The following is a 25,589-nucleotide window of genomic DNA, read 5'->3' as shown; positions in this document are numbered from 1 at the left end:
AATTAATTAATTAATTAATTTTATTTCTATACCGCCCTTCTCCCAAAGGACTCAGGGCGGTGTACAGCCTGATTAAAAGCACCAAGACAGACAAAATTTAAAAATAATTAAAATTATTAAATAATTGGCTCAATTATAAAACCCCCAAATTTAAAATCCCACATTTAAAACCAATTAAAATCTTTACATTGATAGCCCGGCCACCCGCCGCCATCGCTACCGGATCGGGCGATCCGGTCCGAACTGGGGAGCATTTCACTCCTGGGTGAATCCAATTCTTGATCGAAAACCTGAAGTCTCTGTTTCTTATTCGTGTTTGTGTCACAAAGACGGCCATGGGTCTTTTAAAATAGGTTAATAACCCAGAAAAAAGCCCTTGATCTCCAAAAAGAAATGAAAAAAAAAAAAAAAAAAAACCCTCCACGAATTCTTGCTTCTCTTATGTATAATGCAGCATCCTCCCCCCCCCCCCCTGTGCATTGTGGCTTCACCTAAATGAAATGTTTTCCGCCAAATGTTAGGGCCCCTGTCCATCAACAGGTTGTCCACCCCTGCTTTGCAGGAATCAGAAACTGTAAAGCTGCTCCATCAAATTTTCAACACCTTTTATGGGTAGTTTGCGGACAGATATAAGGCATTCTGCCCTAACCTCACATAATCTAATTTGGTGAATCCAGTTTTAGGTGAACAGTATTTACGATGTTTCTACTTTCCAATTCTATCTCGTCTGTAACGCTCATGCTGCTTTGGCTGTAGCAGCCTCTTGATTTATAGCCTGGCCTCTTTATTGCGAAGCCTGACTGAAAAATTCCTTGAGATCTTCTGGAACCTGAGAAGAAAGAGGAAAAAAAAAAAAATCACCTTGTATGGAGAGGAACCGGGGGATGCGGTGGCTTGGTGGCTAAGACGCTGAGCTTGTCGATCGAAAGGTCGGCAGTTCAGCCGTTCGAATCCCTAGTGCTGCATAAGGGGGTGAGCTCCCGTGACTTGTCCCAGCTTCTGCCAACCTAGCAGTTCGAAAGCAGGTAAAAAATGCAAGTAGAAAAATAGGGACCACCTTTGGTGGGGAAGTAACAGCGTTCCGTGCGCCTTTGGCATTGAGTCATGCCAGCCACATGACCACGGAGACGTCTTCGGACAGCGCTGGCTCTTCGGCTTTGAAACAGAGATGAGCACTGCCCCCTAGAGTCGGGAACGAATAGCATGCATGTGTGAGGCGAACCTTTACCTTTTACCTTTATGGAGAGGAAGGAAGGGAAAGAGTCACCAGGATTATTATGATCAGGGGAACCTTTTGATAGAACATTCATAAATAGCTGAAAGGATTTTGTTCGCATCTCCCAAGGGTGATGAATATTCCCTACTCATATATTTTGGCCAAGAACCTGGAAGGCCATCCTTTGGTCTGAACCACACTTCCTGATTGATATGATATGACATGATAAGGTAAAGGTTCCCCTCGCACATATGAGCTAGTCATTCCCGACTCTAGGGGACAGTGCTCATCTCCGTTTCAAAGCCGAAGAGCCAGCGCTGTCCGAAGACGTCTCCGTGGTCATGTGGCTGGCATGACTCAACGCCAAAGGCGCACGGAACGCTGTTAGCTTCCCACCAAAGGTGGTCCCTATTTTTCTACTTGCATTCTATAGAACCGGTCCGAAGTGGGGGCAACCCACCACTGGTATGGAATCTAATGCCCCATGTGTATTTGGTTAAGTGTCATGGTGAGAATGTTCTTCTTGCATGCTGAGTCATAAAGATTATTCCTTCCAAATCCCTGCTACATGGGACAATTATGGAATTCTTTACCTTGTCTTCATGTTTCAGGAAGACTTCATATATGTTACAGGCTCTGGCGATCAGGTCATCTGCATCAAGGTCTACAATGCAATGGCACAGCTGTTTGGAGAAGACAGGGGACAACATCAGCCATCTCACACTGTAGAACGCCAGGGTTCAAATTCTGCCCCAGCTACGGACCCCAAAGAACGCAGCACACACGAAGTCCGTACAAACCTTAGTTTGCTAATTAAGGACTACTAATGAGCTTTCTTAGTAGTTGTTCGAACATAGTTTAAATCAGCCTTTTCTGAACAAGGGCTGTTAATTTAACTTCATTAACAGCCGGCAAGAATCCAAAGAAGAATAGCTCAATTCTGAGGCACAGTATGTCAGATAATCGTAATCTTACTGTGGTTGGCAGAATGCCCAGAAGCAATTTGCAGGAAAACTAACAAGAGAGAAACAAGAGCCGAATCAAACGTTTCTGGAATCAAGACGCGAAGGAATATGAACAAAGTTGTTTCCTGCAAACTGCATCAGTTGTCGTCCTTCCTTAAATAGGCTAGGGGAGTGGCCAATTAGCCCCAAGCCTTACTCTCGAGGAGACTTCCTCCTGAGGAGCCACTCCTGCCTTTTAACAGCTCTACACGCTCGTGCATCGAGAAGAGGCTCCCCCTCTTCTTCCTCTTCACTTATGGAAGCTTCTGGAGGTTCTGAAGGCCCTGGCTGAATCCCCGCCTCTGGCACCACATCGTCTCCAGCCTCCTCACTGTCTGACTCGAGCGCCAGCTGCACAGGCTGCTGGCGCAGCACCACACCAGCCTCCTCACTGTCAGACTCAGCTACTAACTGCACAGGCTGCTGATAGGCCACAACACCACAACACGTAGATGGATATATAATTGATGGACAAGAATGGTGTTGATGGCGACAGTAATGACTAATTTTATCCAAGTAGTTGTCAACTTGCAACCCTTCATTTAGTGTCCAAACAGCACTGAATAAAGTGATTTATGACCCATCCTCACACGTACAAAGATTACACCTACAAATCCTGCAGATTCCTTTTCAACAACTCTCGGAAAGACTAGTTTTTGTAAGCTACAACGTGAGTTCTGGAACGAGACTGTGCATTGTGTTTTTGACAAGCTTAAAATATAGTAATTTACCAAGTGTGGCTTGTAGTTTTTTCCCCCCTTTTATCCTGGCCTTCATAATTGCATACAATCCATAGTTTTCATAAGTAGCTTTCAATGGGGGCAATTCAGGGATATTCACCCTGTGTTTGAAATGTTTCTCTCACGTATTAATCTGATTTACCATTAAAATGTCATCTCCTTCCAGGTCTTCTCTGAGGATCTGGTCTCTCACCATCTGCAGCATTGTGTAAGCGATAATCACCTGGAAGTTTCTACAGGGATGTCCTGTGAGAAACACCTTGGAGTTCAACACAAATTATTAGATGGAGTAAATTAATGTTGGAGGATTCCTTCTGTAATCCATGCTTACTACTTAGGCTTCTTTCCATTCCTGTAATCTAATTTTAGGTGGTGAAAGAGAAATATCTAGGAACTTGACCTCAGAAAAAAAAGGAGGAGAAGGAGGAGGAGGAAGAGGAGGAGGAGGAGGAGAAGGAGGAGGAGGAGGAGGAGGAGGAGGAGGAGGAGGAGGAGGAGGAGGAGGAGGAGAAGGAGAAGAAGAAGAAGAAGAAGAAGAAGAAGAAGAAGAAGAAGAAGAAGAAGAAGAAGAAGAAGAAGAAGAAGAAGAAGAAAAAGAGGAGGAGGAGAAGATGAATATCATCTAGCTGGCATTTCTCTCAATGCAGCAATTGCAAAAAAAGAAAACAAAAAAAGAAAAGAAAAGAAAAGAAATGGAGCTGTTGCATCTCTTGCCATTATAATTACTGGCAAAAATCTGGTTTTGACAACCTTCTTCTCAAGAAGATCAAGCATGGTGATGCTCAACCTTTGCAAATATTCAATGAAATAAGAAAAGCTACGTGCAGTGACAACAGGACAGAACCAGAGTAGGAACAACCAAAGAACATCAGCTTGGGCTGGTTGGGAATCTTGCTATAGTCATTGTTCTAGTCCTTGTTAAGGGCCCCCTTGATAGCCAGTAGAAAAAGAATGAGAGAGAGGGAGGGAGGGAGAGAGAGAGAGAGAGTGGGAGGGAGAAAGAGATGAGGCGGGAGGGAGGAGAGGGCGAGAGGGAGGGAGGGAGGGAGAGAGAGAGGGAGAGAGAGGGAGAAAGAGAGAGGGAGGGAGAGAGAGAGAAGGAGAGAGAGTGAAGGAGAGAGAGAGGGAGAGAGAAGGAGAGAGAGAAAGAGAGAGAGAGGGAGAGAGAGGGAGGGAGGGAGAGAGAGAGAAGGAGAGAGATAGGGAAGAAGAGAGGAAGGGACGGAGAGAGAAGGAGAGAGAGAGGGAAGAAGAGAGAGAGGGAGGAGAGTGAAGGAGAGAGAGAGAGGGAGGGAGGGAGAGAGGGAGAGAGAAAGGACACGTTCCCAAATTCAGTTGTTACAAGGAACTGTAGTTAGTTTGAAATTTTTAAAAAGAGAACTTTTTGTGAGTGCGATAACAGAGTTGAAAGAAAGAGGGAGAGAGGGGGAGAGAGAGAGGGAGGGAGGGAGAGAGAGAGAAGGGGGAAGGAAGAAAGAAAGGAAGGAATCTAACTAGCTGCTCTCAGATGCTGGAAATGGCATTAGGCAGGCGCTGATGTCAACATCTGGACACTGCTCGGTGCTCTCATATTTGCCTAGAGAATCAATGAAACACTTGGAAGAGATTCTGTCAATAAAATTTGATTTGGGCTCTGCAGTGAGTGGGTAGGGTTTTTTTCCCCCCCCCTTCCCTCCCCCCTAAATCCAGACACCGTACAAATCTGTCTGAACGATTGCTGCTGTTGTTTTAAGTTTTGAAGTGAGATGCTTATTGGTCTTTTGAGCGACACTGAAAAGCACTCTAAACCCAGCTAGGTGGCAAAGATGCAAACATTATCGGTCTTCTGAGAGCGTGTACCAAATTCCAAGAGGTGAGACTTTAACAGAACTAGAGTGTCTTTCCCCCAGAATTCAGCTGTCTTGGGAAGGAACGCCAAGAAAGTTTAGGACCTTCTCAAATGTTTGCTTTAATTCATAAAAATCTCAGCTGGGCATGAAAAAAAAAAGAGAGCCTCACAACAGGAAGTCTCCCCCCACCCCAAAAAAACCCCACACACCCCTCATTTGGTTTCTAAGAAGAAACAATTCAATCCTTTGATGTAATTTCCTGGGCCCGTTCCAAAATGTTATTCTTTGACCCTAGCAGCTGGAATGAGCTCATCTCTGGCACCAAGAGTGCCAAGATCTCTGAACCGCTTTCCTCTTGTAGATCTCTTTTTGAGGAGAGTTTGAGGACAGAAACGGCCTTTTGAAAGCTTCCCAGGTGTTTCTGGGCCGAAGAATTGGGCCAACGGTTTCTACAAAATCCGTTCAGGGAAACAAACCCACTTAGGGATGTGACGCAGTGCTCCCGGTTCTGTCCGGTTCTATAGAACCGGTAGTAAAACCGTTGGGAGGCTCTGCCCACCTGCCCTGACGTCATCAAGGGTGATCTGCGCATGTGCAGAAGCTTCTGCACATGTGTGCGCTCCCATTGCGAACTGGTAGTAAAGGTAAGTAGAACCCACCCTGGATGTGATAGCTTAGCGGTTTAAAGACCCCGAGCTTGTCAACTGGAAATCGGACAGCCTGGGTTTGAGACCCGCATGAAGGGGTGAGCTCCGTTCCTTGCTCCGGCTCCTGCCCACCTAGCAGTTCGAAAGCAGGCAAATTGTGTGTGGATAAATACTCCCGCTTCAGTGGGAAGGTAACACCATTCTGTGCCCCTTTGGCCAGTGGTGGGTTGCTCCCGGTTCTGTCCGGTTCTATAGAACCGGTAGTAGAACTGGCGGGAGGCTCCGCCCACCCGGCACGATGTCATCATTGGTGATCTGTGCATGTGCAGAAGTTTTTGCTGTACATGCGCAGAAGCATGCGCAGAGGGTCCCAAATCACACGTGACGTGTGCATGTGCATTTCTGAACCGGTAGGGAAGGTAAGTAGATTTCACCCCTGAGTTGACTTGATTCAAAGTTTACTTTTACCGTAATGATTTGTATTTTATTTCCTTAGTTTACTATGGATTAAATTTAGGGTGGGGGGAAAGAAGACCTCCTTTACACTTAGTTTTGTTCTGACTGCTACCAAAAAGATATTGATTAGTGTTCAACTTTTTTTTGCTGGATTCTGTATCAGGAAATACGTACCTCCCACAGTCTCCAGACGTCCTCAAAAGACTTGAAGACACGCTGGAAAAAGAGACAGAACCAAGGAAACAATGACGACACCACTTGGCCTTTTGATTCTGGGGGGAAAAAAAATAAATAAAATGCACACACATCACACACACAAAAGACTCATGTCCTGTGGAGAAAGTCTTCCAATACCAAAAGAGTCAGGAAGAAGAAATTCTATTCATGCCCTTTTGACGCCTGGAAGAAAATTGGAAGATAAGGGTAATGAACCCTTAAGATTTTGCCAGTGTTGTGCTGTGCTGATCTTGGCTGTTTAAAAGCGCTTTTACAAATTTCTAGGATGAAAGAAAAATACATTGTGTGCCTTAAAGCTTTTTTCTCTTCTCTTCTCTTCTCTTCTCTTCTCTTCTCTTCTCTTCTCTTCTCTTCTCTTCTCTTCTCTTCTCTTCTCTTCTCTTCTTTTCCCTTCCCTTCCCTTCCCTTTCATTCCATTTCATATTTTCCATTCCTTCTCTTCTCTTCTCTTCTCTTCTCTTCTCTTCTCTTCTCTTCTCTTCTCTTCTCTTCCCTTCCCTTCCCTTCCCTTCCCTTCCCTTCCCTTCCATTTCATTCCATTTCATATTTTCCATTCCTTCTCTTCTCTTCTCTTCTCTTCTCTTCTCTTCTCTTCTCTTCTCTTCTCTTCTCTTCTCTTCTCTTCTCTTCTCTCCTCTCCTCTCCTCTCCTCTCCTCTCCTCTCCTCTCCTCTCCTCCCTTCCCCTCCCCTCCCCTCCTCTCCTCTTCCCTTTCCCTCCCCTCCCCTCCTCTCCTCTTCCCTTTCCCTCCCTCCACCCTTTCTTTCCTTCTCTTGTGCCTTCCCTCCCACCACTCAGGGTTATGCATTCAAGATGGGCAGCCATATAAATTCTCTAAAGAAGTGCATAAATGAATGAACTAAATCTCTGCCTAGAGATCTCTGGCCATCTTCTGGCTTTTCCACTCTTGGGCAGACCAGGACACAGCATCTGATCTAACTCCGTCAAGCTGCAAAAACTTACCCAGGTGTTTTGCAAAGATTGGATCCATAAATGTAATCAAGGCTTTCAGCATGACCAGGTTCTTCTGCACCCCAACATTTATGATGCAGCTGTTCTCCTGAGAAAGAAAACATTCGAGGAAAGGGAACTTGATCAAGGAATGCAAAGACCTTGGAGAACCCAACCAAAGCAAATAATGTCACAATTACGGCAATAGCAAAAAGACACCAGCTCACCGTTTTTTGTAGGAAAAACTGGAACAGCCAATAGATCTCGTGCTCCTTTTCGACAAGCAGCCTGAAGAGAAGAAGCATTTCGTGGAAACCTTGTTGGTATTCTACAAGACACAGAGAGGGGGTGATGGAGGGAGGGGGGAGGGAGAGAGAGAGAGAGAGAGAAAGAGAGAGAGAAGGGAGGAGAGAGGAGAGAGAAGAGAAAGAGAAAGAGAGAAAGAAGGAGGAAGGGAGGGAGGGAAAGAGAGAGAGAGAGAAGGAAAGAAGGAGGGGAGAGAGAGAGAGAAAAGAGAGAGAGGGAAGGAGGAAGGGAGGGAGGGAGGGAAAGAGAGAGAAAGAAAGAGAGAGAAGGGAGGAGAGGAGAGAGGAGAGAAAGAGAAAGAGAAAGAAGGAAGGAGGAAGGGAGGGAGGGAAAGAGAGAGAGAGAAGGAAGGAGAGAAGAGGGGGAGTGGGAGAGAGAGAAAGAGAAAGGAGGAAGGAGGAAGGGAGGGAGGGAAAGAGAGAGAGAGAAAGAAAGAGAGAAAGAGAGAAGGAAGGAGGGGGAGGGAGGGGGAGGGAAAGAGAGAGAGAGAGAAGGAAAGAAGGAGGGGGAGAGAGAGAGAGAAAAGAGAGAGAGGGAGGGAGATGGGAAAGTGATTGAGAAACTTGTTTTCAGAAGAATCTAGATCTTCATACTTCAAAACTGACACCTCATTATTTCTACCAGCTTTGGAGATTCTCTTTTCGTAGATATCCGCTGAATTAGTTTGACCCTTGGTCTTTCTCAGTGGAAACACCCAACATTTCGTTCCCCAGAACTGGTAGATGCATCTGCAGAAAAACCTGGCTATTTGGAAAATTTACTGTTCTGGGAATGTCTCAAAAAGTTCTCAGAACGGTAGGATTTGCCTATATATCTCCTAGGGCCTTTAACATTGTTGAGGCATCGATTTTCTGCAACCAACTGGAAATGGAATCAAAACAGAAGTTTATAGGAAATGATACTTAGATGGCTGGCTAGATGTTAGAAAATTCACTTATTGTTGCAGAAACACATAAGTCTAGTTTTGAAATGCCTAAACGAGGGACTCTGCAGAAAACTTACCCGAACTAAGCCTGATTGGCTAATGGTCTTAGCCTCCATGAGACAATTCTCATGAACCAAAAACAATCAAAGGATTTGAAAACGGGAAGCTTTTAATTAAAGATGTAATTGTTCGAGAAAGCTTCAATAGCACCTAAAAACAGCCACTTTAAGGAGAGCAAACAAATGCATTTGGGTTGGAAAAAACCAGTGGTGAAATCCAATTTTTTTTACTACCGGTTCTGTGGGTGTGGCTTGGTGGGTGGGGTGTGGCTTGGTGGGTGTGGCTTGGTGGGCATAGCAGGAGAAGGATACTGCAAAATCTCCATTCCCACCTCACTCGGGCCAGGCAGAGGTGGTATTTGCCGGTTCTCTGAACTACTCAAAAATTCTGCTACCGGTTCTCCAGAAGCTGTCTGAACCTGCTGGATTTCACCCCTGGAAAAAACTGTTACAGGGTAAACTTAGGGATTTAATGTAAGGGTGATCAATATTGCAAAAATCTGCATGTCTGCTTGTTTGATCCCTTCTGACTCTTTGTGACCCAACAGACAAGAGCTTTGGCAACGATCCTTTGCCATTTCTACTGTTTTGAGTTGCTACTCTAGAAAGTGCAGAAAAGAGCAACAAAGATGATTAGGGGACTGGAGGCTAAAACATATAAAGAACGGTTGCAGGAACTGGGTATGTCTAGTTTAATTTAATTTAATTTAATTTAATTTATCGCATTTCTATGCCGCCCAACTCCCGAGGGACTCTTTAAGAAGGATCAGGGGAGACAGGATAGCAGTCTTCCAATATCTCAGGGGCTGCCCCAAAGAAGAGGGAGTCAAGCTATTCTCCAAAGCCCCTGAGGGCAGGAGAAGAAACAATGGGTGGAAACTCATCAAGGAGAGAAGCAATTTAGAACTAAGGAGGAATTTCCTGACAATTATAACAGTTAATCAGTGGAACAACTTGCCTCCAGAAGTTGTGGATGCTCCAACACTGGAAGTTTTTAAGAAGAGATTGGATAACCATTTGTCTGCAATGGTCTAGGGTTTCCTGCCTAAGCAGGGGGTTGGACTAGAAGACCTCCAAGGTCCCTTCCAACTCTGTGATTCTATTCTAATACACCACCTATCCTGCTTCAAAGGAAGGAACCCCTCTGGACCTCCAAGGCCCCTTCCAACTCTGTTATTCTATTCTATTCTATTCTATTCTATTCTATTCTATTCTATTCTATTCTATTCTATTCTATTCTATTCTATTCTATTCCATTCTATTCCCTTCCCTTCCCTTCCCTTCCCTTCCCTTCCCTTCCCTTCCATTCTCCTCTTACCAGCGTTCAGGTTGCAGACATAATTCAGCAGGAGAATCTTCTCCAGTTGCTTCTTATCAACCAGAGGGTTGCCCTGGGCATCTTTGATGTAAAGCCGTTGAACATCAGACTCTGCGGAGAAAAGAGAGGAGGATCAGGAGGTATTGCCGGAAGCAAACTGAGTGTCGAAGGACGAAGAGGCCTACTAGATCCCTTCCAAGTTTGCCAATTTTCTCCAAGCCAGAACTTGGCGTTCATCCTAACTGTAATGATTTACGCTCCGGTTGATGCTGGAAGGTCAGACAATAAGTTCAGTTGCTGACTCTGATCTCGTGATGTGTATCTAAACATCTGATGTCCGTTGATGTCCCTTCCTTCATGCAAACACAGTACAAAAGGCCTTTTTATCTGCAGAACATTCTGCTCTCCATCTTCCAAGGATAAAATATCTCCTTGTGCCTTACAAAATATCCCAGGATTCTTTTCTGCGATGGGTTAAGGAACCTTAGCAAGATATTCCCCCATGTCACCCTCTTTTTCTCCTACTTCTTCTTGTTTCCTTCCATCTGGATGGCTCCCCACCTTCTCGTTGTTGACTTATTTATGTGGATGGTGCAGTCAGAAGCAGGCCCTGATTTATTTATAGGCAGATTCTTAGCCCACCTTCAAATCCCTTGGCATGGCTCCAGTCAGGTTATACTTTTTAAAATCGGTATGATGGAAAAAGGTTTGGAGGACAGACCCAAGTCGAGTGCAAAAGGAAAAGAAGGGGAAGGAAGGAAGGAATTAAGGAAGGAAGGAAGGAAGGAAAGGAGGGAAGGAAGGAAGGAGAAAGGAGGGAGGAAAAAAAGAAAGAAAGGAAAGAGGGAGGAGGAAGGAAGGAAGGAAGGAAGGAAAGAGGAAAAAGAAGGAAAGGGGAGGGGAAGGGGAAGAAAGAAGAAGGAAGGAAGGAAAGAGAAGGGAGGGAGGAAGAAGAAGAAAGAAAGGAGTAAGGAAGGTAGGAGGAAAGGAAGGAAAGAAAGGAAAAAGGAAAAAGGGAGGGGAGGAAGAGAGGAAGGAAAGAAAGGGAAGGAAGGAGAAAGGAGGGAGGGAGGAAAGAAGAAAGAAAGAAAGAAAGAAAGAAAGAAAGAAAGAAAGAAAGGAGAGAGGGAGGAGGAAGGATGGAAAGAAAGAGGAAAAAGAAGGCAAGAGGGAGGGGGAGGAAGAGAGGAAGGAAGGAAAGGCGGGAAGGAAGGTAGGAAGGAGACTGGAGGGAGAAGAAGAAAGAAAGAAAGAAAGAAAGAAAGAGAAAGAGGGAAGGAAGGAAGGAAGGAAGGAAGGAAGGAAGGAAGGAAGGAAGGAAGGGACAACAATAACAACAGAATCTCAAAATCCAGTCAAGAGAACCTGGAAAGAAATCCCTACTCCCAAGTAAGAGCAATGGGTTATTCATTCTACGGTGCTCCTTGAATTAAGCCTCACTGTTGCTCCTCGTAGAGCTACTGAAGAGCTCATTGGCACCTCTTAATTTAGTAACCCCTCTCAAAGTTAAACAGGTCCTCACTGAAGGCTGAAATTGATCGTTAGGAGGAAGTAAAATAATAATAAAAGAACCCAAACAGCCAGGCAATTTAAAACAAAGCCACATATTTCAACCTCCGAAATGAAGACGTTGAGAGAGACTACATTCCCAAGTGGGTTTGGAAGCGTGTAAGGCCGGAAAGCGGCACAATCTAACTTTCTACTTTCCCCCACATTGTCATAAGAGTAGGACAATGATCTCTTTTGATTCCAATTCTGGGGAAGAAAACGGGGCCATAAAGGGGAACATTTCCCCAGGATGTGACCTGTTTAAAGAATATTCGAGCAAGAGAGAATATCTATTATATCTGAAAGGCTTTGGCCTGCGTCCCATCTCAGTTGTAAATCTTTCTCGAGTCTGCCTCGCCTTGATTTATGTCCGTTTCATTGATCTGTAGCCTTAATTTTGCTGTATCGTTTAATATTCTTTTTGTTAGACAGCTGGGAAAAGACAGAAAAGGGGATCTGAATAAAATTATAATAATCCATCAAGGCTTTCCTGTCCAACGTGAGAAGATGGATTCTTAGGTGTTTTTCCATTTGGCTCTTTTAAAATTACATCTTCTCTCTCTCTCTCTCTCTCCTCCCTCTCTCTCCTCTCTCTCCCCTCTCCTCCCTCCCTCTCCTCTCTCTCCCCTCTCCTCCCTCCCTCTCCTCTCTCTCCCCTCTCCTCCCTCTCTCTCCTCTGTCTCTCCTCCCTCTCCTCTCCCTCTCCTCCCTCTCTCCTCCTCTCTCTCCTCTCTCTCTTCCCTCTCTCTCTCCTCCCTCTCTCTCCTCCCTCTCCTCCCTCTACCCCCTCTTTCCCCCCCTCTCCTCTCTCTCTCTCCTTCCTTTCTCTCTCCTCCCTCTCTCCTCCTCTCTCTCCTCTCTCTCTTCCCTCTCTCTCTCCTCCCTCTCTCTCCTCTCTCTCCCCTCTCCTCCCTCCCTCTCCTCTCTCTCCCCTCTCCTCCCTCCCTCTCCTCTCTCTCCCCTCTCCTCCCTCTCTCTCCTCTGTCTCTCCTCCCTCTCCTCTCCCTCTCCTCCCTCTCTCCTCCTCTCTCTCCTCTCTCTCTTCCCTCTCTCTCTCCTCCCTCTCTCTCCTCCCTCTCCTCCCTCTACCCCCTCTTTCCCCCCCTCTCCTCTCTCTCTCTCCTTCCTTTCTCTCTCCTCCCTCTCTCCTCCTCTCTCTCCTCTCTCTCTTCCCTCTCTCTCTCCTCCCTCTCTCTCCTCTCTCTCCCCTCTCCTCCCTCCCTCTCCTCTCTCTCCCCTCTCCTCCCTCCCTCTCCTCTCTCTCCCCTCTCCTCCCTCTCTCTCCTCTGTCTCTCCTCCCTCTCCTCTCCCTCTCCTCCCTCTCTCCTCCTCTCTCTCCTCTCTCTCTTCCCTCTCTCTCTCCTCCCTCTCTCTCCTCCCTCTCCTCCCTCTACCCCCTCTTTCCCCCCCTCTCCTCTCTCTCTCTCCTTCCTTTCTCTCTCCTCCCTCTCTCCTCCTCTCTCTCCTCTCTCTCTTCCCTCTCTCTCTCCTCCCTCTCTCTCCTCTCTCTCTCTTCCCTCTCTCTCTCCTCCCTCTCCTCCCTCTACCCCCTCTTTCCCCCTCTCTCCTCTCTCTCTCTCTCCTTCCTTTCTCTCTCCTCCCTCCCTCTCTTTCCCTCTCTCCTATCGCACCCCTCTCTCTTTTTCTTCCTTCCTTTTTTCTTCCTCTTGTCTTTTTAAATCCTCTCATCTGTCTCTCTTTGGGGATTATTGATCTCCTTCTAGAACAATACAACTTTCAGGCTAGGAGTGAGTGCTTAGCAAGTATCAAGGCAACTGAGGGAGCACACGGGGACCAGTTTTAAAGAATGGCTGGAGAAGAGGATATATGAATGGTGTTGCAGAATGGGTACAGGTTGGGCTGCCAAAAATATTGCCCCTTTCCCCCTTTGGTTTTTTTAGTCATTTAACTGGAAGCTAAATGGAGAAGCCAAACATTTTAAATTGGTGCCTTTTGAAAAAAACATCTTTTGGGAAAACCATGTCCCGGATGACTGAGAATCTCCATAGACATCTAGAACAGGCACGAATTTTAAGTCCATGTTTCTTATTTTTTTTCCCCTCCTGAAATGTATCTTCTTATAAGGAGATCCACCACCAATTCTGTCTGCATCCTTCTCCTAAGCCTTTTTGGATACCTACGTATAATATTCTGGACTTCCGTGAAGTCTCGATGCTCTGTTTCCAGCAACGGCTCGATCTTGGTGTACATGTTGCACAGAGATTCATAGCTTTTCCTGCAAAGGGGAAGGAAGACATCCATCAGGGGGTCACCAACCTTTCGGACCTCAGGGACCACTACATTCATAATTTTAAATCCCGTGGACCACTAATACGATCCGCCTAATGACCGATTGGGTGGGCGTGGCTAGATGGTCATGTGACTGGTGGGTGTGGCCAAATCAATGTCACTCACGTCGTGGGGCGCCCCGCCGGCCTCTGCTTGCCCCTCCCATCCCAGCCACTCCTCACCTCCCCGCCTGGGCTCCTTAGGAAGCAACAGGAAGCAGTTGTTGGAGCTAAGCAGCCTCCATGAGAAAGAGTTGGCAAAACTGCTGGCTCAGTTCAAATTGGATCTGACTGAGAAGGAGGCTCAACAGAAGTACCTCACTGAGGACTAGGAGCATAGGCTTTCCAAGCAGAGGGAAGACCTGCGGGAGTGCAAGGCCAGGTACCGGCACCTGGAGGCTCAGCGGGCTGAGATGGTCAGCCAGTTCCAGGCCATGAGGCAGTCCCACTGGAACGAGGCCCTCCGGCTCTTCGCCATCAGCAGCTCTTCCCTCCAGCCTTTGCCCAAAGCCCCACACCAGGAGGCTGAAGCAGAGCCCGAGTCGGAATTTCTGGCCCCCTCCGACCCACACAAAAAGACCTCAAAGGAGGAGACTCTCTGCAGCAACACAAGTGTTCATTGCATGTATCCGACACAAGTATCAGAATTCCTAGCTTCCATGGTGGTTCCCCATAGAGTGGCACAGTGGCCTAGAGATGGAGCTCTTGCCTCGCAACCAGGAGGCTGTGAGTTCGATCCTAGGTAGAGGCAGATGTTTCTCTTGCTGGGCACACTGAGAATTTATCCGCTGAACAAAACTCCGCATTGGTGACAGGAAAGGCATCCGGCCAGTAAAACACTCTGCTAGCTCCATTCCAGTTGCCCAGATTCTACCCCGCAAGGGATTTTGGGGTCGTTAAATGACAATGATTGTGGATCAATCATCATGCTAGCTGAGAATTCTGCGCAAGTCACCTTAATGGATCTGGAAGTAGCTGAGCAGCATAAAATGAGCACTACCCACATCAGGACTTAATTTACACACCGTCTCATGCTGTCGGTTGTGAGCCTCTCATCATAGGAACTCTTCCACGGATAGTAGCCGGTGAGGAATTTCCAAGCTTCTGATCTCACAGAAAGATCCAACCCCTGCAAGAAAAACAACATTTTCAAAATAAAATAAAATAAAATGTCTGACTTTCTCTTCCTTTGAAGGATCTATGCCAGCGGGGAAATCCAATTTTTTTTAGTACTGGTTCTGTGGGCTAGACTCGGTGGGCTTAGTGTGGCTTTGTGGGTGTAGCTTTGTGGGCATGGTAGGGGAAGGATACTGCAAAATCCCCATTCCCTCCCCACTCTGGGACCAGCCAGAGGTGGTGTTTGCCGGTTCTCTAAACTGCTCAATATTTCTGCTACCGGTTCTCTAGAACTGGTCAGAACCTGCTGGATTTCACCCCTGATCTATGCTCAGTTTCTCCGACCTGGTCCCTTCCAGAGATGCAGGGACTACATTTCCTAGAATTCCAACTTTGGTCCATGCAGGCTTAGACTGTTGGGAATTATACCACTTTATAATGCCTTGGTAAGGCCACACTTGGAATCCTGCATTCAGTTTTGGTTGCCACGATATAAAGAAGATGTGTAGACTCTAGAAAGAGTGCAGAAAAGAGCAACCAAGATGATTAGGTGACTGGAGGCTAAAACATATGAAGAACGGTTGCAGGAATTGGGTACCGTATTTTTCGGAGTATAGGATGCACCAGAGTATAAGACACACCTTAGTTTTTGGGGAGGAAAATAAGAAAACAGCTGATTGGCGGGTGGATCCGCCTCCCGGAATACCCCCAATCAGCTGTTCCCAAAGGTGAATTTTAGCAACAGGTTCCTTGGTTGTCAGCTCTGTGCCTTGCTTTTTTTTCTGCCTCTGAAACTTCTGAAACTCTGTTTCAGGGGAAAAAAAAATCCTGCCTCTGAAAGCCTCCGAAACAGAGCTTCAGAAAGAAAGCATCTGAAGCTCTGTTTGGGGGCTTCTTTTCTGAAGCTTCGTTTCTGATGCTTTTTTCAGCCTCTGAAACCTCCGTTTGAGAAGCTGGGCGGAGTTTACATTCGGAGTATAAGACGCACCCAGATTTTCACCCTCTTTTTTGGAGGAAAAAGGTGCGTCTTATTCTCCGAAAAATACGATATGTCTAGTTTGATGAAAAGAAGGACTAGGGGTGACAGGATAACAGTGTTCCGATATCTCAGGGGCAGCCCTAAAGAAGAGGGAGTTAAGCTGTTCTCCAAAGCACTTGAGGGCAGGACAAGAAGCAATGGGTGGAAACTCATCAAGGAGAGAAGCAACTTAGAACTAAGGAGAAATTTACTGACAATGAGAACAATTAATCAGTGGAACAGCTTGCCACCAGAAGTTGTGTATGCTCCGACACTGGAAGTTTTTAAGAAGCGATTGGATAATCATTTGTCTGAAATGGTGTAGGGTTTCCTGCCTAAGCAGGGGGTTGGACTAGAAGACCTCCAAGGTGCCTTCCAACTCTGTTATTCTATTATTCTATCCTCAGGATTCTGGGAGTTTTGACAAGCCTGGAGGAAGTTTGTCAAAAGTTCCAGGGTTTGGGAAGGCGACCATTTGCTCATAACCAGCCTGACGAAAATATCTGGCTTGATGAAAACCTTCAAAGGATGCTCGGAGGAAGAGAGCAGCCATAGCTAACGTCATGGCTTTCTCCAAAAATGGAATTCTAAGTGCCAAAGCCTAATTAAACTTCAGGAAGCAATCAAGCCACTTTGCCAGGAAAAACAGCAGCCGGCTTAAAAACTGGCAAACAGAACTTCTGCTTACTGCCAGGGGCACTTGCTGTAGGGGTTCCAGAATAGAGACATGGATGTGGAAGAACTTGGCGATTTTATGTTTTCTTTTAAAATAAAATAAAACGACTCTAGGACTGTGACGGCGAACCTATGGCATGTGTGACCACAGGTGAGCGTTGCCATAGCTCGGCTCCAGGACGCATGCGTGCGCCGTCCAGCTGATTTTCGGGCCTTCGGGGCCACCGGAAGTCAGAAAATGGGCTGTTTCTGGCCTCCGGAGGGCCTCCAGAGGGATGGGGATGGCTGTTTTCACCCTCCCCAGGCTCCTAGAAAAGTTCTGGAGCCTGGGGAAGGGCAAAAAATGGGCCTTCCGGTCCCACTGGAAGTTGGGAAATGGGTTGTTTCCGGCCTCTGGAGGGCCTCAGGGTGGGTGGGTGGGAGGCCGTTTTTGCCCTCCCCGGGCTCCAAGGAAGCTTCTGGAGCCTATGGAGGGTGAAAAATGGGCCTGTTTACTGTTTACCTGTTTACTAATGGTTTAGTAATTAGGAAATGTGTCAATTATCATATAACAAGTGTATGTTAACCATATATGGAAAATGCATGATCTCATGTTAACCATACATGGAAAATGCATGATCTCATGTTAACCATATATGGACAATGCATATGAATCCTTTGTCTTAGAAATGTATAAAAACAGAGGTATCAGAGCTCTTTCCTTGTTCAAAGTTTCAGGTACAAATCTGGCTCTGAACCTTGCGCAATAAAAACTGTCTCTGGCTGACCCAGGAATGTTGTTTGGTCTCATCATTCCATAACAATATAAGACTGCAATTGCAGTTCTCAGAGTTTAATATTTATCTACTATGGCCCCTTTTCTTTCCCACTACAGTATTAAGTCGTTTATTTCAGCCTTTTCTTTTTCTTTTAGAGTGGCGAGAAGGAGGTGTTCTTGTTTTAGAAAATAATAAAAGCTTCCATGGCATGTCTAGGCATACAGCTTCCCCCCCCCCACACACACACAAAATGGTAATTTGACCGTGAATCACATTTTAACTTCTTCCTTTATTTACTTCCTTTTATTAAGGGTACTTCTGTACGGCCCTTCAATCGTTTCCCCAGGCTATTGTCTTGTACAGTATTATTCCCCATCTATCTAGGCTGTGGGTGGCTCTGATGCGAAGAGAAGATAAATGGGACGAAAATGAATTATCCTTGGCAATGCATAAAAGGGACTTTTGCAATTAAAAAATGATCCTGCTCCTTCAAATGAAAATGTGGACAATTAAGCTGCGGCAACTATTGTCCCTACCTGAAATTCTGCATTCACAATCGACCTTGTGTCTCAGTCCCCGGGATTATTATCTATCGACAAACAAATTCTCCTGACCTCAAATTGGCTGGAGAAATCTACTTGGTACCACCACTGAAAAGAACTCCGGGGATGGAATTTTTTTCCCCTCCTCTAAAGTTGCCCAGGCATCTGATCTCCATGGCAACCTCACCTTTGAACAGGAGAAGGATGTTTGGGGAAGGAGAACTATTGTGTTTTGCATGAATTAGGTGTTGGGAGACAGCTGGATTCCTACTTGATTCTTGGCCCATTGTGTCAGTCAAACATTTTGTTCCCCGTGCAGAAAAATAGGACGAATCCACAAGAAAGGGGATTTTCATACCAGAGTTCCTACCCAGGGGTGGGCGTCAAAATTTTTAGCAAGGGGTTCTCTGCCTGGTTGCTGAGTGGGCGTGGCCATGGTAGGCGTGGCCTAGTCAGCCACTTGCACCACAGTCGGGAGTGTTTTTGCAGGGGTGGGTTCTATTTATCTTTACTACCGGTTCGCATCGTGCCCATGCTTCTGCGCAAGCTTCTGCGCATGCGCCGGTAGCCTATGATGAGGTCCAGGTCAGTGGGCGGCAGAGGTGGGTTCTACTTACCTTTTCTACCAGTTCGCAACGGGACCACGCACACATGCACAGAAGCTTCCTGATGATGTCTGGCTTGGTGGGCGGAGCCTCCCACCAGTTTTACTACCAGTTCTTACGAACCGGTCCGAACCGGGGACAACCCACCACTGCTCCCTGGGCTCCGGAGGCTTTCCTTGAGCCTCTGGGAGGGCAAAGACGGCGTCCCCAGGCTCTGGAGACCCTGTTTTTCCACTGGCCCATTTTTCGCCCTCCCCGAGCCTCCGCACGCACCCTGCACTTACCTGCATTCAAAACAGACTGCATGGGGACTCCTGGGAGGGGTGGAGTGGGGTGGGGTGGGCAGGGCCAGCCAGAAGTGGGATTTGGGGGTTCTCCGAACTGCACAGAATCTTAGCTAGAGGTTCTGCCGAACCCCTGCGAACCTCCAGCAGCCCCACCCCTTTTCCCACCCCAGGAAAATGTCATCTTAAATTAGCTCCTTCAGATGGTAAACTAGGAATCAGATATCCCACATCTGATATTCTCCAGGGGTTTGTGGACTACATTTCCCATGTGGCCTGGACAACAGCCAGACTGGTTGTGGGAACTGACTCTTGAAAAATAACCATGCTGGGATACAGCTGGGGTTGGATAAAAATAGAGCCAATTGTAAGAAGACAATCAAGATGGGCATTTTATCTTCTTGAGGTCCCACAACCCCCATCTTCTTCATCGTTCTTCAAGGACACTCACCTTCTCCAAAATTTGGGAAGCCACATAGTTTCGTGACTTGAGAATCTGCCCGCTCTCGTCAAAATAGCTTTCCCATTCGGTCGCATCGATGGGCAGTTTCTTGATTTTCTGAATTGAATGAAAATCAGATAAGGTGGAGGTTCAGTTAGATGAAAAGAAGGATGAGGGGAGACACGATTGCAGCCTTCCAATATTTGAGGGGCTCCTACAAAGGTGGGGGTCAAACTATTTTCCAAAGTACCAAAAGGCAAGACAAGAAACAACAATGGATGGAAACTAACCAAGGAGAGAAGCAACCTAGATCTAAGGAGAAATTTTCCAATGATTAGAGCAACCAGCCAATGGAATAGCTCGTCTTCAGAAGCTGGGGGTGCTCCATCACTGGAGGCTTTCAAAAAGAGACTGGACAACCATCTGTCTGAAATGGTATGGGGTCTCCTGCTTGAGCATGGGGTTGGACTAGAAGACCTCCAAAGACCCTTCCAAATCTACGGTATTATTCTATGTTCTATGGCTCCAAAATCAAAATGTAGCACAATTTAGATCCAATCTTTAGGTCTTAACCTTCCCACAGAGACAGTGTGGCTTCTTTCAGAGAAATATTTTGATATTTGTGTTGTGTTATTGCTTGTCGGGGATCTTACTGGTGAATAAATACATGAATTCTTTATTACAGGTCACAGAACCATGAAATGAGTACTCTAAGAGAAGAGAGTTTGGACATTCTCCGAAGGTGTCCTCTCCTTTTCAGTTAGAGACGGTGGTGGGATTCAGCCGGTTCGGGCTGGTTCGTGTGAACCGGTATTTAAATTGCTGGCTGGCTCTGCCCCTCCCCTTCCAGGAGTCCCCAGGTGCCCCATTTTGGCCCCCAGGTAAGCCTCCTTAGAGGGTGAATAAGCAGATACCAAAGCCCTAGCACCATTAGATCATTAAAATCAAAGGAATCTTCAAACAGATCTTCCTCACCCATGAAACATCCCTTCGCATATTAAAAGTTAGATGTTCCCACAAGTTGCAACCTGCTGCAATGAAATCTTCTGACTTTAATATGGAAATTCCCCACAACTGACAAATACTCAATAAACCTTATGTTCTAAAGTGACTTATTTCCCCTTTAAGGTCATTCAGAAGCTGCAAATTATGAATAATAGAACAGGCTGCCTTAAAAAAACAAACAAACACCAGATAGGCACTTTTAGAACAAACAAACCAGCTTTGAGCTACGAGGAGATACAGTAGAACCTCTGGTCACAAATGCTTCTGACCATAATCAAATCGGGTTCCGCCCAAAAAAATTCATATTTTTTTTTCTGCGGCCGATTTCCCCTTCGGAGCCTTTTTTTTTTTTTTTTTGTAAGCGCCAAAGTTCCAAAAATTAGGTTCGGGTCACGACCAAATCGGGTTTCAACCAAAGTTATGGAAGGAATTATGGTCGTGACCAGAGCAGTGGTGAAATCCAAATTTGTTTACTACCAGTTCTGTGGGTGTGGCTTGGTGGACATGGCAGGGGAAGGATACTTTATTATTATTATTATTATTATTATTATTATTATTATTATTATTAATTAAATTTTTATACCGCCCCCTCTCCCGAAGGACTCGGGGCGGTGAACAGCCAGAATTAAAAACACACCATACAAATATTAAAATACATTAAAACAGAATTAAATTATCTTAGGCTTCTCCAATTTAAAACCCCATTACCCATAAAATTCACCCAATTAAAAAATTTTTTAATTGGAAACTGCAAAATCTCCATTCCCACCCCACCCCAGGGGAAGGATACTGCAAAATCTCCATTCCTACCCCATTCCGGGGCCAGCCAGAGGTGGTATTTGCCGGTTCTCCGAACTGCTCAAAATATCCGCTACCGGTTCTCCAGAACTGGTCCGAACCTGCTGAAACCCAGTTCTGCCCAAGATCCAACAAAGGTAGGATTAGCCCTCAGCCATAATGGGAATTGCCTAAAACCCTCTTCATTACATCATCACTCAGCCTGGGACTCAATAGACAACCTACAAAGTTACCCCTGCATGGCCCCCTGGGAGTTTGACAACCAATCAGAGTACATTTTTTACACAGGAACAGGAAGCTCCAAAGCGGGGCCCAACAGAGGGTATAAATCTATATCTCTTTCCAGTGATGGGATTCAAGTAATTTAACAACTGGTTCTCTGCCCTAATGATTTATTCCAATAACCAGTTTGCCAAACTGCTCAGAAAGTTAACAACCGGTTCACCCGAAGTGGTGCGAACCGGCTGAATCCCACCACTGACTCTCTCTCACCCATGTGCTGATTTTGCCCAGGACCTCAAAACCATGTGGTCCTGTCCACCATTAAACCATCTTTCCAAACAGCCACCATGTGTCCAGTGTCTTTCTCCCCACTTGGAACTGAACCCAGATGGACATTTCTTCCAATAATTGTATACACACACATACACCCCTACATGTGACTGCATTGTGCGCGAGCATCAATTCTGGCAATGGGCATCTTGTTTCTCATTCGTCGCCTTTTCTATAGCAATGAATTTTCCAATCGGAAAACCCGAGCGGCGAGATATTTTGTACTTGAGTTTCAGTTACCGGGGGTCGACATAGATTGAATGTATAATTAGTTACAAATAACCTGATGAGAGGAACTTGAGGGAATAAAATCGATGGGATCAGGTAGAGGGGGCCATTTAAGCAAATCTCATTAGAATCACAGAAGGTCTGCAGCTCCTGGAACCGAAAACAAGAAATAATGGGATTCAATTTTAAGGCGCAGGAATCGTTTGGGGGTTGGAGAAAGAAACGTTGGTGTGGAAATGGAGAACGTGACGAAGCCTGCTGAGAAAGAATTTCGGTAGCCACCACTTTGCTTTCTAGAATAATAATGGCACAGGGAAGTCTGATCCGATCTGGCCTCCAGAAGTTGTGAGTACTCCACAGGGGCAGGTTTCAAAACCCATTGCTACTGCACGCACATGATGCTTCTGTGCCACGGGTGAAATCCAGCAGGTTCTGACAGGTTCAGGAGAACCGGTAGCGGAAATTTTGAGTAGTTCAGAGAACCGGCAAATACCACCTCTGGCTGGCCCCAGAGTGGGGAGGGAATGGGGATTTTGCAATATCCTTCCCCTGGAGTGGGGGAGGGAATGGGGATTTTGCAGTATCCTTCCCCTGGAGTGGGGAGAGAATGGAGATTTTGCAGTATCCTTCCCCTGGAGTGGGGAGGGAATGGGGATTTTGCAGTATCCTTCCTCTGGAGTGGGGAGGGAATGGAGATTTTGCAGTATCCTTCCCCTGGAGTGGGGAGGGAATGGGGATTTAAAAAAAATGTTGGTCATGCCCACCCAGTCACATTACCCCCCACCAAGCCACCCCCACAGAACCGGTAGTAACAAATTTTACATTTCACCACTGGTGGGCAGGGCTACATTCGGAGTATAAGATGCACCCAAATTTTCAGCCTCTTTTAGGAGGGGAAAAAAAGTGCGTCTTATACTCCGAAAAATACGATATTTGTCTGAAACGCTATAGGGTTTCTGGCTTGAGGAGGGGGCTTGGATTAGAAGACCCACGAGGCCCCTTCCAACTCTTGTTATTCTGTTATTCTGATGGGGACTTCAAAAAGAAGAATGGGAGAAGGTTCCATGGGATCTTCTTCTGAGTTGTTGGAGGCCATGATGTGCTTTTGCGTAGTACTCAAGATTAAAGACAACGACTTACTAATAACGTTGAGATGGATGCACTGGATCTTTTAAGTTCTTCTTCAGATGAGGTGGGGCTTTTAAACCTTTCACTGTCCATCCTCTGCTTCATCACTCAATGTTCATGCTCGTCCAGGCTTAGCAAGATCTGCAGTCCCTTTCTACCTTCAAAGAAGTTAGGTTCCCTTTTAAGCTTCTCTCCCTCTTTCCAACCAGCAAACAGCCCATGGATAGATGAGGCTGAGTGTCTTCTGTTTCCAGAATGCAAGTAGGCTTCTGTAGCGCTGTGAGGTCACAAAGACATCAGGTCATAATGGAAAAACCAGGTGGTTGAAGAAAGAAATTGGTTGGACTTGGGAGCTCTAGAATCAAGTTGACTTGCAACCTTGGAAACTGATGGTCTACGTTTGCTCAACCAAGCTAGCAGCTCCATTGAAGCCCTAGGGTTGCATTTGCACAATGTGTGTGTGAAATGTGTTGGTTTGAGGGGCTCCTTGGTGCTCTCTGAGCTTGCTTGTTTTCTCGCAGACGTTTCATTACCCAACTAGGGAACATCATCAGTGCTCCTTTGTTTATTTATTTTATTTATTTTGTCAAGCATATATAAGATAACCGGTAAAAGTATAAACATAATTTGAATACATGGAAAGAGTAAGTAAAAAGGAATAGTAGGACAGGGAGGGTAGGCACGCTGGTGCACTTACGCATGCCATAAATAAATAAATAAATAAATAAATGAAGGAAGGAAGGAAGGAAGGAAGGAAGGAAGGAAGGAAGGAAGGGAGAAAGAAAGAAAGAAAGAAAAAAAGAGCCTTGTTAGTACAGGGGTTTAAGTCACCCTGTTATTAAGCTGCTTAAGACCAGCTGCCTGCAATTACTGCAGGGTTCGAATCTCGCCAGCTCAAGGTTGACTCAGCCTTCTATCCTTTCTAAGGTAGGTGAAATGAGGACCCAGTTTGTGGGGGCAATAAGCTGACTTTGTATAAATATACAAAAGGATGAAGGCTATTGCTGAGCACATTGTAAGCCGCCCTGAGTCTTCGGAGAAGGGCAGCATATAAATCAAATAAAAAAAAAAAAAAGAAGGAAAAAGAAAGAAAGAAAGAAAGAAAGAAAGAAAGAAAGAAAGAAAGAAAGAAAGAAAGAAAGAAATAGTTCTTGTATTCCAAAGTGGATCTGATGCAGTGGTGGGTTTCAACCGATGTTACCACCAGTTCGCTTCATTCATGCTCTTTGCGCACGCTCTTCTTGCACGCATGCCAAGCGCAGTGTATTACGGAACAGATGAGACGTAGCAATTCACTCTGCCACACCTTTCAGCTGGGCTAAAAATGACCAAACATAAAGTATGTATAACATAGGGGCGGGCAGGATGGCCAAGCTAACCATCAGAGAGAACCGGTTCATTCTCAGCTCACCATCGTCTCTACCGGCTTGCCCGAACCGGGCTGAACTGGTAAAATCCCACCACTGATCTGATGTAAAAATCTAGGTTTGGGTAGATGCCTTTGGTGTAGCCGTGAAGGTCAGCTCTGAATGCCCTCATGTGGATTTCAAGCAGATGTGAATAAAACAGAGTTTTTCTTTGCTAAAAAAAGAAACAAACAAACAAACGAAACCCCCACAAGCTGCAAATGGATTGGAAAGTATGAAAGGTGAGGAACAACAAGGTGGGACAACTGTGGAGAACATAACCCTTCAAACTCTAGGGAGAGTTAATGGACAAGGAAGGCTCAGGAAACAGACCCATTCAAAATATGAAACTTTGATGGAAAAAAGAAGGCACTTTGCTTGCGATGCATGTTTCAAGACAGCAAAACAGGGTAGCCGTCTAGATTCCCAACTGCAGAGTTTTTCCAATTTTGACAACTTTCAGACGGGTGGACTTCAACTCCCAGAATTCCCCAGCCATCCACCTTAAAGCTGACAAGGTTGAGATGCGTTGCTTTACTCTAGTTCAGGGGTCTGCAACCTTAAACACTCAAAGAGCCATTTGGACCCGTTTCCCACAGAAAAGAAAACACCGGGAGCCACAAAACCCTTCCCGTGCCTGGCTATTTCTTGAGCGGTCACAAAACTAACATATGTAGTTGAATTAAACATTCTGTTTTCTTCTGAAACTTTTCTTTTCTTGGATTTAATCCATGGTTGGCCTAGCGGGGGTTGAAAAGCTCAATAAATCGCTTGCCGGCGGATGTCACACATTGGCAATTGTGACGCATATTTTGAGGGACAGGGAGCTGCAGCAGAAGGCTGAAAGAGCCACATACGGCTCCAGAGCCCCAAGTTGCTGATCCCTGCTCTAGTTGCTACTTTTGGACCAGGATGATGGGAGAAAGAGAGGGAGGGAAGGAAGGAAGGAAGAGAAGAAGGGAAGAAGGAAGGAAGGAGAGACAAGAGAGAGAGGAGAGATGGATGAATGCATGGAAGGGAGAAAGGAAAGAAGGAAGAAAGGAAAGAAGGAAAGGAAGGAAGGAGAGGCAAGGGAGAGATGAGAGATGGAAGGAAGGAAGGAAGGAAGGAAGGAAGGAAGGAAACAAGGAAAGGAAGGAAAGGAAGGAAGGAAGGAGAGGCAAGGGAGAGATGAGAGATGGAAGGAAGGAAGGAAGGAAAGAAGGAAGAAAGGAAAGAAGGAAAGGAAGGAAGGAGAGGCAAGGGAGAGATGAGAGATGGAAGGAAGGAAGGAAGGAAGGAAGGAAGGAAGGAAGGAAGGAAGGAAGGAAGGATGGATTGGTGCAGTGCAGTGGCGTAGAGGTGGAGTTCTCGCCTCACAATCAGCAGCTGTGAGTTCAATCCTAGATAGAGGCAGATATTTCTCTGTCTGGGCACAATGAGAATATATCTGCAGAACGAAACTCCACATTGGTGATAGGAAGGGCACCCGGCCAGTAAACACTCTGCTAGCTCCATTCACTTGCCTTG

General features: G+C 46.0%; 1 protein-coding gene across 1 annotated transcript; it reads right to left on the bottom strand.

Moving 5' to 3' along the window:
* Positions 1–588: 588 nt before the first annotated feature.
* On the bottom strand, positions 589–22,953 carry TBC1D21 (TBC1 domain family member 21). The gene is made up of 11 exons (XM_087877925.1): positions 22,687–22,953; positions 18,973–19,080; positions 14,549–14,652; positions 13,377–13,471; positions 9,688–9,798; positions 7,307–7,407; positions 7,092–7,188; positions 6,067–6,164; positions 3,103–3,219; positions 1,810–1,899; positions 589–829 (listed from the first exon to the last, which is right to left on the bottom strand). Exons 1-11 carry the CDS (start codon positions 22,777–22,779, stop codon positions 785–787), a joined length of 1,059 nt encoding a protein of 352 aa, XP_087734051.1. The 5' UTR covers positions 22,780–22,953; the 3' UTR covers positions 589–784.
* Between the last annotated feature and the right edge of the window lie 2,636 nt (positions 22,954–25,589).

The sequence above is a fragment of the Pantherophis guttatus genome, chromosome 13, assembly GCF_059756535.1.
Source record: "Pantherophis guttatus breed Tessera chromosome 13, ASM5975653v1, whole genome shotgun sequence".
Classification (NCBI taxonomy): domain Eukaryota; kingdom Metazoa; phylum Chordata; class Lepidosauria; order Squamata; family Colubridae; genus Pantherophis; species Pantherophis guttatus.
This window is presented reverse-complemented; position numbering and strand designations above follow the sequence as displayed.